This window comes from Phyllobates terribilis, unplaced genomic scaffold (genome assembly GCF_046119375.1).
Source record: "Phyllobates terribilis strain yellow unplaced genomic scaffold, ASM4611937v1 Scaffold_4__5_contigs__length_816908805, whole genome shotgun sequence".
Lineage (NCBI taxonomy): Eukaryota > Metazoa > Chordata > Amphibia > Anura > Dendrobatidae > Phyllobates > Phyllobates terribilis.
Window position 1 is genome coordinate 565,454,150 of NW_027362764.1, and position 15,191 is coordinate 565,469,340.

General features: G+C 40.3%; 1 protein-coding gene across 5 annotated transcripts in view; it reads right to left on the reverse strand.

The window, feature by feature from the left end:
• Positions 1 to 15,191, reverse strand: part of PTPRM (protein tyrosine phosphatase receptor type M) — an 810,930-nt gene that overhangs the window by 502,978 nt on the left and 292,761 nt on the right. For all 5 annotated transcript variants that reach the window (XM_073679060.1, XM_073679055.1, XM_073679056.1 and 2 more), the window contains exon 6: positions 13,463 to 13,637. In XM_073679060.1, coding sequence (XP_073535161.1) covers positions 13,463 to 13,637 — 175 coding nt within the window. The remainder of the gene's footprint in view (positions 1 to 13,462; positions 13,638 to 15,191) is intronic.

A 15,191-nucleotide genomic window follows, 5' to 3' on the forward strand; every position in this document is an offset into this window, starting at 1 on the left:
CGTCCTGGCAATATTAATTCAATAACTACCATTACAGATGAGCAGATGTTTTGAAATTCAAATTTGACAACTTTGCCAAATTTTCCCCAAAAAATTTGATATGCGGCAAATACATTTGAGCTAATTTCAATACTGGAAAATTTGTAATTGCTTGTAAAAAACACATGAGGGAGAGGAGAGAAAGAGGACTCCACTAATCATAAGAGCTTACACTTTACAGGAGAGAGAAGACCCCACTGACCATAAGAGCTTACACTCTATAGGAGAGAGGACCCCACTAATCATAAGAGCTTACACTCTACAGGAGAGAGGACCCCACTAATCATAAGAGCTTACACTCTACAGGAGGCAGAGGTCTCCACTAATCATAAGAGCTTACACACTACAGGAGACAGAGGTCCCCACTGATCATAAGCGTTTACACACTACAAGAGAGAGAGAGGTCCCCACTGACCATAAGAGCTTACATTCTACGAGAGAGAGGTTCCCATTGCCCATAAGAGCTTATACTCTACGAGAGAGAGAGGACCCCACTGACCATAAGAGCTTACACTCTACGAGAGAGAGGACCCCACTGACCATAAGAGCTTACACACTACAGGAGAGAGGCCTCCACTGATCATAAGCGCTTACACTTTACAGGAGAGAGAAGACCCCACTGACCATAAGAGCTAACACTCTACAGGAGAGAGGACCCCACTGATCATAAGAGCTTACACTTTACAAGCGAGAGGCCTCCACTGACCATAAGCGCTTACACTTTACAGGAGAGAGAAGACCCCACTGACCATAAGAGCTTACACTCTACAGGAGACAGAGAGAGGACCCCACTAACCATAAGAGCTTACACTCTACAGGAGGCAGAGGTCTCCACTAATCATAAGAGCTTACACTCTACAGGAGAGAGAGACGACCTCACTGATCATAAGAGCTTACACTCTACGAGAGAGAGGTCCCCATTGACCATAAGAGCTTACACTGTACAAGAGAGAGAGAGGACCCCACTGACCATAAGCGCTTACACTCTATGAGAGAGAGGACCCCACTGATCATAAGGGCTTACACACTACAGGAGAGAGAGAGGTCCCCATTGACGATAAGGGCATACACACTACAGGTGAGACAGAGGTCTCCACTAATCATAAGAGCTTACACTCTACAGGAGAGAGAGGACCCCACTGACCATAAGAGCTTACACTTTACGAGAGAGAGGACCCCACTGATCATAAGAGCTTACACACTACAGGAGAGAGAGGTCCCCACTGACCATAAGAGCATACACACTACAGGTGAGACAGAGGTCTCCACTAATCATAAGAACTTACACTCTACAGGAGAGAGAGGACCCCACTGACCATAAGAGCTTACACACTACAGGACTGAGAGAGACTCCACACGCCATAAGACCTTACACTCTACAGGAGAGAGAGGATCCCGATGACCATAAGAGCTTACACTCTACAGGACAGATTTACTCAGTGATTCTGGAGATGGAAAACGATTCTGTCGTACAAACGGTGATCCATTGGGAACTGCTGATCTGTGATGGCCCAGGTACAAGACATGATAATCCACTAGCTGTCATAGCTGCAGAGCATTATGGGGAGGCCAGAGTGTTAACGTAAAAATGACGTTCGCCTGCTCTCTGATGCTTCAGCAGTGGGGAAATGGCGAACTTCAAATTGAATCTTAAAATGTTTGAACCGCAAATTTCAGGAAATTTGACTCAAACTCGATCCTCTGCTAATTGATCCGCTGATCTCTAATTACCATGCAAGGTTGCAAAGAATGTTATTTTCATCAACCAAAAGGTGTCATCAGCAGGGTGCTTATCATAGGAAGATTTTTCAAATTATAAATTCCCTGTACTACCAAGTTAATTTAGGATTAATCCAGCTGGAACATAAAGCAGTGAAGAAAACTGTTGATGATCCAAAAACGGCTGCATTAATTGCCAAATAAATCTAAGTTTACATACATCTACAGCACAAATTCCATTTTTTTCTCCGTCATAAGAGCACAAAAATGAAGCTGACAAAATGCTATTGGAAAATAATGAAGCCCGATGGGCAGCATTGTATGACGTGCTAGTCTTCTTATCAAATATAGTATGACAGCATCTGCTGCAGATGTGAACAGCATCCAAAGGGACCATAGCTGAGGCCAGGTAGAAGAACCACCCAAGTTACCGCTGTTTAAATGTGTTGATATTACACTGTGTTCCAAATTATTATGCAAATAATATTTTCTCAGATTTTCCCAAATTACCTATATGAATTGCAGTCATTGTAATTTTCCAGTCAAATAACTATTAGAGTACAATTGAAAGGTTTTTGTACAAACTGCCTATGATAACAGTATATTTTAAAAAAATAAAACACTCAAACTGCACTCAAAATGCATGTTCCAAATTATTATGCACAGCAGAGTTTTCAACCTTTTCATTTTAATAAAGAACAAAAAAATGGTCATTTTTGAAATTATAAGCATTAGCAGGTTATTACAAACTGAAATCAAACAGTTTTCAACTCAAAACTTTATTCTAGGTGATGTTACATTTGCACATAGGACCCCTTGTTCGAAAGGAGCTTCTGAACTCTCTCGTCCATTTAATTTGTCAGGTTTTGGATGGTTTCTGCTTTAATTGTTTTGCATGGGGAGAGAGATTGTCGGCCCTTTTAGGATCCCTGAAGGGGTAAAGATGAACTCCATAATGTATGTTGAGTTTCTCAAACAGCACTTCCTTCCATGGTTCAAGAAGAAGAACCGTGCATTCCGCAGCAAGATCATTTTCATGCATGATAATGCACCATCTCATGCTGCACATAACACATCTGCATCTCTGGCTGCTATGGGCATAAAAGGGGACAAACTTATGGTGTGACCCCCATGCTCCCCTGACCTCAACCCCATTGAGAACCTCTGGAGCATCATCAAAAGGAGTGTCTATGATGGCGGGAGGCAGTTCACATCTAAGCAACAGCTCTGGGAGGGTATTCTGTCCTCATGCAAAACAATTAAAGCAGAAACCATCCAAAACCTGACAAATTCAATGGACGAGAGAGTTCAGAAGCTCCTTTCGAACAAGGGGTCCTATGTGCAAATGTAACTTCACCTAGAATAAAGTTTTGAGTTGAAAACTGTTTGATTTCAGTTTGTAATAACCTGCTAATGCTTATAATTTCAAAAATTACCATTTTTTTGTTCTTTATTAAAATGAAAAGGTTGAAAACTCTGCTGTGCATAATAATTTGGAACATGCATTTTGAGTGCAGTTTGAGTTTTTTATTTTTTTAAAAATATACTGTTATCATAGGCAGTTTGTACAAAAACCTTTCAATTGTACTCTAATAGTTATTTGACTGGAAAATTACAATGACTGGAATTCATATAGGTAATTTGGGAAAATCTGAGAAAATATTATTTGCATAATAATTTGGAACACAGTGTAGAATACCATTTAGGCGGTATTTTATAACTGCGTCACAAGTGCAGATTTTTGACAGATTTAATTTATGTAAATGCATGCTGTCTGTATCCCTGAATTAACGCCTACGGACCTGATTCATCAAGCAATTTTTGCTAGGATTCTGGTGTAAAATTGCTTAATACACTGAGAAATGTTGTAACTGAAAGAAGCGCAAATAAATTGTGACTTTTAGAAATTTTACACCAGTCTCAAAGTTGTACCAAGATTTGGAAAAGTGGGCTAACCTCGGGTTGGCGCATATGTGGCCAAAGACATCCAACAAAATTTGTGATAATTTGCGCTACAATAATGGTATAAATTATGACAGATATGTACACCGGCCCCTGCCTGACATACATTTCTGGCAGTGGGGCGCAACAGTTGAAAAATGAAAAATTAATTAAAGAAGCAAACGCCTCTTACTGAATTTGGTGCATCTTACGCTAGCGCTGATGTACAATATGCCAGTCTTAATGAATTGGGGCCTACATGTTCACAACCTTGAAAGAAAAAGTGCCACCAAGTGGACAAGCCATATTACTAGTTAAAATAAAAAGCTGATGTGACTCATGCTACACTTACTGCTTCAGAGTTTTAACTAATAGTTGTGCGCTCTTATTCATAAGCAATAAAAACAATTTAAAATGAGAGAAAAAGAATAAAGCACGCTACATAATGAATAACTCTCTATGTGACTTTTAATATCATTTATATATTAAATAAAATTATATATATTTTCTTTTTCAAACTGTGGCAATCTGTCCCTTATAAGAAAAGGGATATCCTCATTGTCCTCTACAATATCTCCTTCACTCATTTAACACCACTCTTAGAAAACCAGATTAGTTCATTAACTGAGAGTCGGGCAACATTCTGCTAAATATCATCATATCTAAATCTTAAAGACATGAATGTCAGAATACATAGTGAACGCACATTAAACACTAAAGTACAAATTAATAAAAGCGTCCATCAGGATCTTACTATCTGCATGCTAGCAGTTTCTGAAAATGTTATCATATATAACATAAATGGAAACATTGACATTAGGAAGAATATATTGGATTATTGGTAATAAGGTCCACCAGCAGCAGCTCCCCTGCCCTCCACACTTCTCTTGGATGGCCTGTCCTTTAATGTTTTTAGAGGACAATTTAACTGACATTTCACTAATACTTCTGGAGAACTGCAGATATTACACAGAGCACAGTCCTAGCCGAAGCTTTATCTTTTAATGTCATAATATTTTTCATGTTTGTGATAAGTAAAACATTTTATCGCTAAATAGAGCTTAGTCAGTTCTTAAACAAATACAAAGAATACATTTAGTCGCTTTCTTTCAAGGATACAAAGAATACTGCAGATCTTACTATTTCAAAGAACATATAAGAAGGCAATGTTTCAATAAATGCCTTGGCTCCTTATAGGAGGGAAAAAAGTCGTTTTCTGATATTATCTTGAATCATCCTGCAGACTTGAAATGAAAATGACTAAGCTGCAGAATGAATGTGGGGTTTTTCTTCTTAGAAGCAACAAAGTTAAGTTCTTGTGGAAGAAGCTGAGCTGTGAATAGAAGTGGGTCAGCGGTGCTACAGATGGCTTCCCCTACATGCCCTCTGTTAAATGCTGAAAACCAACTTCTAAAAGCCGAGAGACACCTAGCTTTTCCTTGCCTGAACTCAATAAGTAGGGTGAGCCCTGCAATAATCGGATGTCTGTTCAGAAAGCGCCATTTGAGTGCTCTTTGTCTGGGTAAGAATGCACCTGTGACTATGCCAATATTAGAAAAGTTTAGCCAGTGAACCATATGTAGAAGACTAATATGCTTCTCCAAATGCATTAAATCAATACTGCCCTGCTGCCTGCCTTTTGTTCCTATGTATTTTAATAACAGCTAGAGTAAAAAGTCTGTGTGGGTATTAGAGCAATCCAGCCTTGTGCATCATAAGCTAAGATTTCCATCTTCACAAGGAAGCAATAACAGAACGTGAGGAGCGCCGAACATAAATAACTTTTCACTCTTTTCTTTATAGAGATTAGCCAAATCTTGACTTTCAGCATCTGATAATTTTGACAGTTCATAGCTCATTGTTCAGCAGTCACTAAAAACTGACAGATATTTTAATAGGGGACAAAAGAGTCTGAAAGCATAAAAATACAAGGAAAGGAAAAGATCTACTGTAGATTCATCGTACAGAGGAAGGGAAACCGCTCAGTTTAAGCCACTGTACATGTGAAACCAGATGGCCAGGATGAGGTGAGTAAGATTTGGGATCGTTTGAAATGTAGCTACGCTATACATTAACTGGGCAAATCAAAGTGATCGTGTAATATTTGGACACCCAAATATTTAAAAATAAAGGCATTCTGTACTTTGCCACACATGATCTTCCAACATTTACATGATAAGAGATCCTGATTGCCTGAATTACCCAATATATCAATGACTAACAAATATCCTCAGGTAATAACAAAGAAGCGCGGTGCTTACAAGCTCTTTCCAATAGAGCTTGCATGTGCTGCTCCAAAGCTGGCCAATATCGCTGGAGTGCACTGTTAGCTCCTGATCCGGACAGTTTCAATGTCCCTGTGCTCTTTTAATGCTGTAGAGGTAAAGCTGCCAACAATGCTGCTGTCCAGAATTATGAACCAAGCAGGAACCCATCCTTAGCAAGCAGGACACAGAGGCTGGGAGCAGTGAGTTCCTGATCAAGAAGAGTGGACAACTTTCTACCCAGCTGAATTTCAGTATACTGGGTTACAAGTACAAAACACAAGGTACGCCCATGTACACTGGAACTGCTGCAGTTTTGACATCCAGATTTTTGGAAAGAAAATCTGAAGCTGAACACAGTAGCAAACAAATGGGTGAGAATAGAGCAAATTTCATTTAGCCATGAATTTCCTGCAGATTTGCCTCATTTTGTACAAAAGAAAATAATGCAAAAGAAATGTGACACCGAGAGTACTGTGACCGTGACAAGCAAGTCACCAGAAATTTAACCAGGTATAATTTTTTTTTGACTTGCTTGCCACACTTTCAGTACGTTCGGAGTCAGAATGCAACTCTATTCCCTTGTATTGCGCTGCCAAGTAGCTGCGACACATAATGAACTTTGGTCACCTGTGGGTGGTCAAAGTTGCCTCAAAGCCCCAGCCTAAGGCCACGTTCACACGTTCAGTATTTGGTCAGTATTTTACCCCAGTATTTGTAAGCCAAAATCAGGAGTGGAACAATCAGAGGGAAAGTATAACAGAAACACGTCACCACTTCTGTATTATTCATCCACTTCTGATTTTGACTTACAAATACTGATGTAAAATACTGACCATATACTGAACATGTGATCCTAATGTGACTCTCTGTAGGATCAACTTGAAATAAGCTGACAACTCTCATTCATGAACAATTACACAGCAGCATTCCACCATAATTTTGCACCACTATATATTGTATTTTCTTTTTGCAATACCTGCCCACAATGTATGAAGCGTTTCTTGCCTCCGTGTCAGATATACTGTAGAGTATACCGAGCGTAGCCTGAATGGCACATCTGTAATAGGGGCTCATGGAGCGGGCGGGTCCAGCATTTGTCCCGTACATTTATAGACATGGTGAGAGCTGTAGACTACAGTGCAGAGTGTCCTGAGGATGTTACCGGCTCATTGACTGAATCTCCGGATGAGCTTTTCCAAATTAACCGCACATCCTGACCTTCCACAATGTGGTCTAGATTTATTTCTCATTTTGGACTGGTTTATATGCAAAGTCAGCAATAAAATGTATTAATAACCTTTCCACGATCCTCAAGGAAAAAAAAAACACATTTTTTTCCTACAAGAACCGATACTGTAAGGTTTATTAGAAAGTAATAGAATTGTAAATATTTTTAATGAAGTCTTAATTCTTTTTTTTTTAATTAGTTTTTATTTTAGTGAATAAAAGCAAGGAAATAAACAGCTCCGGATAATTCATTTGTTTTTCACCTGCAGTTTTCTCTTTCAATGAGATCAGATATTCTTTTTCTATTTACTCCACTGGACATCGGCTGACTATGGTGAAACTAGAGTTGTAGAAGAATTCTACGGGAATCCAAACGACAACCTGTCATTATGACAGTCCTCTTCAGATTAGAGTTTAATGCCCTAATTGAGCAAATTAGCATAAGGACATTCACTACACAAACCCACTCAGTGCCCAAAAGGTATAAAAAAACAGCACTTTCCGGTTCTGGGTTCTGTGGAGTTACATTCTAAGAAATGGAAGACGAATAATCCATTTTTCAGAGTTACGGAATGAATAATAGCTGTCATGTGAAATGCCAAATGACTCCATCAAACCAGGAGGTGCTTACTTTTCAATCCTCCAGATTGGCACCCTGGGGTGGCACTTTAGTTAGTATAAATGTACCCGTAGCATAATAACTATACTAATGTCCTTCAAGAGGTTGTCCATTACTTTTACAGTGATGACCTATCCTTAGAATAGGTCGTCAATGTCTGATTGGCTTGAGTCCGACACCCGGCCGATCAGCGGTTATCGGTGGCGGCAGCCAGAAGTACTCACTTGCCGAGCAGTTCCATCTACTTGTAGTGGCCGCCGCAGGATACTACACATCCGCCTCTTATTGTTTTGAATAGGAGGCGGATGTGCAGTACCAAGCCTTGGCCACTGCAAGTAGACGGAGCAGCTTGGCAAGTGAGTACTTCTGGCCGGCGGCCGTTGATAGCAGCTGATCAGCGGGGGTGTCGGACAATCAGACATTGATGACCTATCCTAAGGATAGGTTATCAATGTAAAAGTAGTGGACAACCTCTTTAATTTAAAAGTTTTGTCATAGTATCAGGTTGTTTTTAAAAAACATTTCCATGGTCACTTAATCGCTTAGTAATTTATGGTGAAATTCAATATTTTATCAATTATAATACTTAAATTAAAAAAAATTCTAATCTTCTATGTCAATATCCATGTTTTAAAAAAAAAACTCAACTTTTTCAGTTTTCTGTCACTGAGTCTACTAATAAGCTGACTCCTCCTGGTTTGTCCAGTAAAAGAAAAATTGCCAGAAAGCAGGAGATGTAATAAAATAACAAAATGGCTTAAACTCAGTGTCAGACTGAAGAACATTGGGCCCACCAGAGGATGTGATTCTGAGGGCCCACCTTTCTCCTCCACTCAAGAGCCATATAGCAACTGCAAGGTTTGCACTATGAACTCTCCTGAAGGAGAAGCCAGGGCCCACCGGAGGATTCTCCGGTTCTCTGGTGGGCCAGTACAACCCTGCTTAAACTCACCAGGTAAATGCTCCGCAGCTCCAGCTATTACTGCCTCAATAGTATTGGAGCACAATTGGTACAAAATCCTTAAATCAAGTGAAAATGTGGGCAGTCAAAAAGTCATCATTGCTGGTCAGCTAACACAGAGCAGCAGCAGGTGCATCAGAGCGGAAGGGAATTTACCAGGTGAGAATAAGTTATTTTGCATTTTATCATATCCCCTGCCTTCTGTCTATTTAAAAACCCTTTGAATGCTCCCAACTATGTTGAAGAAAAATAAATTACCGTATATAGTCGAGTATAAGCCGAGTTTTTCAGCACATTTTTTGTGCTGAAAAAGCCCCTCTCGGCTTATACTCGGGTATATACTCGAGTATATAGAAATTCCGGTGGTGGATAGTGGTGGGGGGGTTGCGGAAGCGGAGGAGTGAGGCACACACAGTGGCCGGCTGCTGCAGCTTCCACATGTGCCCGCTGCTAAAGATAAATTAATATTCACTCTTCTCCACTCCCATGGGTGGGGAGGAGAATTAATATTCATTCTCTTTAGTAGCAAGCACAAATGAGCGCTGAGCCGCAGCTCCTGCTGACAGTGCCCGCTACTAAAAAGAATGCATATTCACTATTTTCCACACCCACAGTCTCGGCATGGAGAGGAGTGAATATGCCGGCAGCTCACATCAGCTTCTGAGAGCGCATGGCATTGAAGCCATGCGTTGCTCAGATGCTGACATAAGCTGCTGCAGCAGAACAGAACGCAGCACTGGAGCAAAGATGAGGAAGGAAGCTGAGTATAAGGGTTTATTTTTTTATGTGTGCAGCGATGGGGCCATACATACCAGGATTGGGGAATGAGGGGTGCCATACATACCAGGATTGGGGAATGAGGGATGCCATACATACCAGGATTAGGGATGAGGAGGACATGCATAACAGGATTGGGGATGAGGAGGCCATGCATACCAGGATTGGGGATGAGGAGGCCATGCATACCAGGATTGGGGATGAGGTGGCCCTACATACCAGGATTGGGAGTTAGGGGGCCATGCATACCAGGATTGGGGATGAGGGGGCCATGCATACCAGGATTGGGGATGAGGGGGCCATGCATACCAGGATTGGGGATGAGAGGGCCATACATACCAGGATTGGGGATAAGGGGGCCATGCATACCAGGATTGGGGATAAGGTGGCCATACATACCAAGATTGGGAGTGAGGGGGCCATGCATACCAGGATTGGGGGATGAGGAGGCCATGCATACCAGGATTGGAGATGAGGGTGCCATGCATACCAGGATTGGAGATGAGGGTGCCATAAATACCAGGATTGGAGATGAGGGTGCCATACATACCAGGATTGGGGATGAGCGAGCAATGTGTACCAGGGTGGGGAAATTTACCAGTAGCTGCTGCATTTCCCACCCTAGGCTTATACTAGAGTCAATACGTTTTCCCAGTTTTTTGTGGTAAAATTGGGTAACTCGGCTTATACTCGAGTATATACGGTAAATAATGAAGCACAACTGTTCCAGCCGATGGGGCAGATTGTCATCAGTCAAATTGTTTATTAGATCATTTTAGAACAAATATAAAACCATTTTAACTAACAATAAAAAAAATCTGTAGTTAACAATAACTTGTTTGCAGGAGTTCATGTTTGGTTAAGAAAACATTTACACAGTACTGTTAATCAAAGACATCCCACAAGTGTCTTAGGAGACTCCTCTCCGCGGCTGCTTTCTTATGGAACTCAGTTCTTTATGAAATGTGAGACATTTGCATAAATATTTCTCTACATTTCTGCATTAAATTTAAAGAGGCTGCAATCCCTCTATGTTTATACTTTATTCATTTATTCTGAACATTTTCTTTCTAATCTTTCATTTTCTGATTGTAGATTATATTCTTAAAAAAATAAATAAATAAAAATCTCTCTCTCTCTCGCTCTATATATATAATATTTAAATAATATTAATGATATTGTTATTTAATGACACCCACAGAGATTTTTACCAAATGGGACATCTTTTATGTGGATGATTCTATTAAAACTGCATTCTTCATAGAATGAGACATATTGTCTTGTAGACTATCAGAAATGCGCAGACGCTGGGCATCCCGGTCACAAGCTCAAAGATTTTTGTCTGGTGCCCCAGATCCCTGCACAAGCACCACTCACTGTATCTTTAGGATGATAGTTGAGTGCAATGGTGGAGCAGGGAGCCGTCAGACCTCTGGCTTCGGCTCTTGCGCCGCAAATGTCTACAATGGTTTCCTGTTCAGTAGTATTGTAAGGGGCAGGACTAAATTGTCCTGTAGCAACACCGTACCTGGACAGGGCACCAGTGCAGGCTGACAAATAGGCTGCACAAGCTGAAGGAGGGCTGTGAAAGAGGTCTACAGCCCGATCTGATTCATCCATAATCATAACAAGACTATGTTAGTATGCTATAATTACTGAATGAGAAGACACAAAGGGGACAACATTCATGTGATTAATGAAGCACTCCCACAAATATTTTTTTCCATTAACACTGTGTATATGTGTATGGTGTGTAGTGTGTGAATCCAGCTCTGTTCTGCTCCTCTTCTCAGTGACGTCACCCCTCTACAGACTCTTCAGGTCACACTGCGTTCAGTATGTCCCAGAAGTGGCTGTTACAGTGTAAGTCTAAGGAGAGTCAGAACAAGGCCCTATAGGCTTGTATTGTAAAAGAGACTTCCAGAAATACACACAGAGCATAGAGTGAGCTACATAGTCTGAATTGCGGTGACTTCACTGAGAAAAGGACCAGAATGGCGCTGGATCCCGGAGAAAATGGCAGTAGGCGAGTATATTAATACATTCACACTACACACCATACATATATACACAGATTTAATTTAAAAAAATATTCATGGAATTGCTTTTTTAAGGCACTAAGTGACAACCTAATTATATAGGGTTACTAAGAAAACATCCCCACTCTGTGGGAGGCTCTAAAAGGGAATCATTACTGCCCAGTGACACTAAAGGCCCCGTCACACTTAGCGACGCTACAGCGATCCCGACAACGATACGACCTGTCAGGGATCGTTGCTGCGTCGCTATGTGATCGCTGGTGAGCTGTCAAACAGGCAGGCTCACCAGCGATCAGGGGAGCAGCTACATCGTGGAAAGAATCTTTCCACGATGTCCTGCTCCTGGTTACTAGCCTGCTGACGCAGGAGCAGGCTGGTAACCATGATAAACAGCGGGTTACTAGGGGCACACGCGCACCTAGTAACCCGCTGTTTATCATGGTTACGAGCCTGCTATGGAGAGCGGGAGGTTACCGCTCACCGTAGCAGAGTGGTAACCATGATAAACAGCGGGTTACTAAGTGCGCGTGTGCCCCTAGTAACCCGCTGTTTATCATGGTTACCAGCCTGATCGCTGGTCACACACAGCGATGTGTGCTGATCAGCGGGAGGGCAAAGACCAAAAAATGGTCCAGGACATTCTGCAGAGATCAGCGACCTCACAGCAGGGGCCTGATCGCTGCAAAGTGTCACACATAGCGACATCACTGGTGAGGTCGCTGTTGCGTCACCAAAACCTTGACTCAGCAGCGATCTCGCTAGCGATCTTGCTATGTGAGAAGGGGCTTAAGGAGCTATTGTTCCTATGTAGGAGGATCTAAGGGAGCATTTTCACTGTGTGATGGGATGTACTGTCTGGGGAACAAAAAGGGACACTTACTGTATGAGACACAAAAATGGGTATTATTATTGTGTGGGGCACAAAGCGGAGCACACTTACAGTGTGGGCCTCTATATGTTTGCCATTTATTTTTGGGCACACTATCTGTGTCCCACTAGTTTAGTAGCAAAATATGACAGCAGGATTAGAAGTTTCTAAGGAGAGTGTTTATGATCTGGGAAAAGTTAAGAGCTAGCAAACTCTACATAGATGAGCCATGGCTGGAACAGGTCCTATGACCTGACCTAGGAGTCAGTGGATTTAGTTGTAGGATGTATTCATGGCATGATTACACTCTGCAGATCCCCATTGTAGAGCTGCTATGTCACCACTGCATGGTCACTGAATGATGATATTAATGGTTGCCTTGGGCTTTGTGGTAGTCATATGTCATCATGTTAAGGAGGTATTATTTGCTCCTTGTACTTTCCTAAAAAGTTAATCTACAGTATATGATCTCTCATTGGGTCTTTGTTCGTGACCTATAATGGATATGACATAAAAGTAAAAATTTCTTTTATAAAATTAAAACCTCGACTTTAAGGTATCTTTTCTGCTTAAGATCTTCTTCAAATATATGAGTGGAATTCACCATGAATGGAATTTCTGAAATCAGTTCGCCTTGTGACTGCTGGTCCATTGTTTGCTCCAAATTTATCAAAGTATCACACTATTTGATATTTGATAAATTTGGTGCATCTTTACATATAATGCTTTCTTCTAGAGCTGATTTTCCACTTTTCATTATGTATATATATTTACACATATATCTATTCATATGTGTTTATATGTATATATATTTGTCATGGCAGGAAAATATCTAATAATAATTTGCTTCTAGAAAATGCTTGCTACAAATCACTTTAAAATTCCTATAAGAAAATCTCAGGCACTTTATTCAAATCTTCTCCAAGGTAAACGTTTCAGAGCAAGCACGATAACCTTGACACAAATACAAAGAGCTAGCTATACACAGATTACATTGTAGAGTACCTTTAACAACCAATTCAGCGTAGTTCGAAACTCCAACTCCTCCTTCAGTACGAATCATACAACGATAATTGCCAGCATCTCTCTTTGTTGTGTTCACCACATTAAATATGGCCACAAATCGACGATCATTATTCACTGTTATATCTTTTAAAGGAGCATCTCTTCCATTTACGCCCTGACAAGAGAGACGGGAAAAAAAATAAAAACATATTCAATTTTTGCATTTTCCATATCTGTACATTGAATATTCATTCCTCTGTTCCCTGAAACAGATGTTGCTGTAGGAAAGAATAGCTGATTGATTGCTTTGCTGCTATTATGTTTGCCCTGTTTTTTTAGACATCCAGCTGGCGATGTATTAAAAAAGGGACATATTTATAAAAATTTCAAAGAAAATACACATTTGCTGGCTATGCCACTTTCTGACTAAGAGTATGAAAACTGGTTGTTACATATAAACACAACATTACTATAGATTGAGATAACTATTGCCTTTTATGTGTATCACAGATGATAATTTTAAGTATCATTATTCTTAAAGGAAACATGGCAGCTGACTCATCCTGCCCGAACCATGAGCAGCAAATATCAGAAACCTGCTCTAGTACTTCTGTTATGCTATTGCGGTGCACATGTTCAAGCTTTTAAGCTTTTGAATGTCTTTTAATTGCTTTGGGTTTCTAAAAACTCCAACTCAAAAGATGGCTGGAAGACACAGAGACATATTTTAGAGCATTTTGCCATTGTTTTTGCTTAAAAAAAGCACTAGCAGTTTTTCATTATTCAATGGAGTGAAAAAAATGACCGGAAACAACAGTAAAAAAAAAAGTCACAAAAACCATGGGAAAACCCTTAAAAAAACCTCCGACAACCAAAACTTTGAAAACAATGCGCAGGAAATGAGCAAAGGAAAAAAAAAAACACAATAGATGCTTCAGGAAAAAAAATCCCAGATTTTCCTGAAGCGTCTTCTGCTTGAAAAACTCAGTGGTTTCAACATTATGTCCACATACCCTTTAAGGGGTTTTCCCCAAAATAAAACTAATCAGCTTTCTAGGTGATACGAGTCCGATCGCTGGCATTGAGTGCTGAGATCTCCCATTGGACATGAACTAAGGTCCTTTGTCCCCAATTTAAATAGAGTGGTGGGGTGTCCAGTGAGCAAATTTTCACACACGGGTTTTTAATCTGTGAAAACTCCTTTTAGAGGGCATGGAAAAAGCAATCTATATGGGGCAACCCCTTTAAATGTAACCTTTTACTGTACTGATTTTAATTCTAACTAGACCAAAGCTTCTTGTGTTAGCGATCAAAATGTGGCAGATGTCAGAAAATTAAGAAGGCTCATAGAGTCTGAAATATGAAATATAAGGAAGTAAAAAAATACGGGATAAGCATAGCAACTTTAAACTCCAGATGGGAGTTCAATACGTTTTTAGTTTTTTTTGCTATTTTCATTCTAAAAAAATTGGGCTTAAATTTATCAGTATTAGGCTCAATTCACACCTGCAGATTTGAATTTTGTTTCTAGCTTCCGTTCAACAAACAAAAAAGAAATTCACGTGGAATACGGATCTTTTACATGCAAAAGAAAGCAGAAGGTCTTCATTGATAACAATGGGGTCCACACTGTTCTATTACAGTGTCCTCAAAAATAGCAGAGCAAGGCTTATGGCATTTTATGTCCTCATCCCAAACACCATAAATGAACAAATCAGTAGCAAATCAG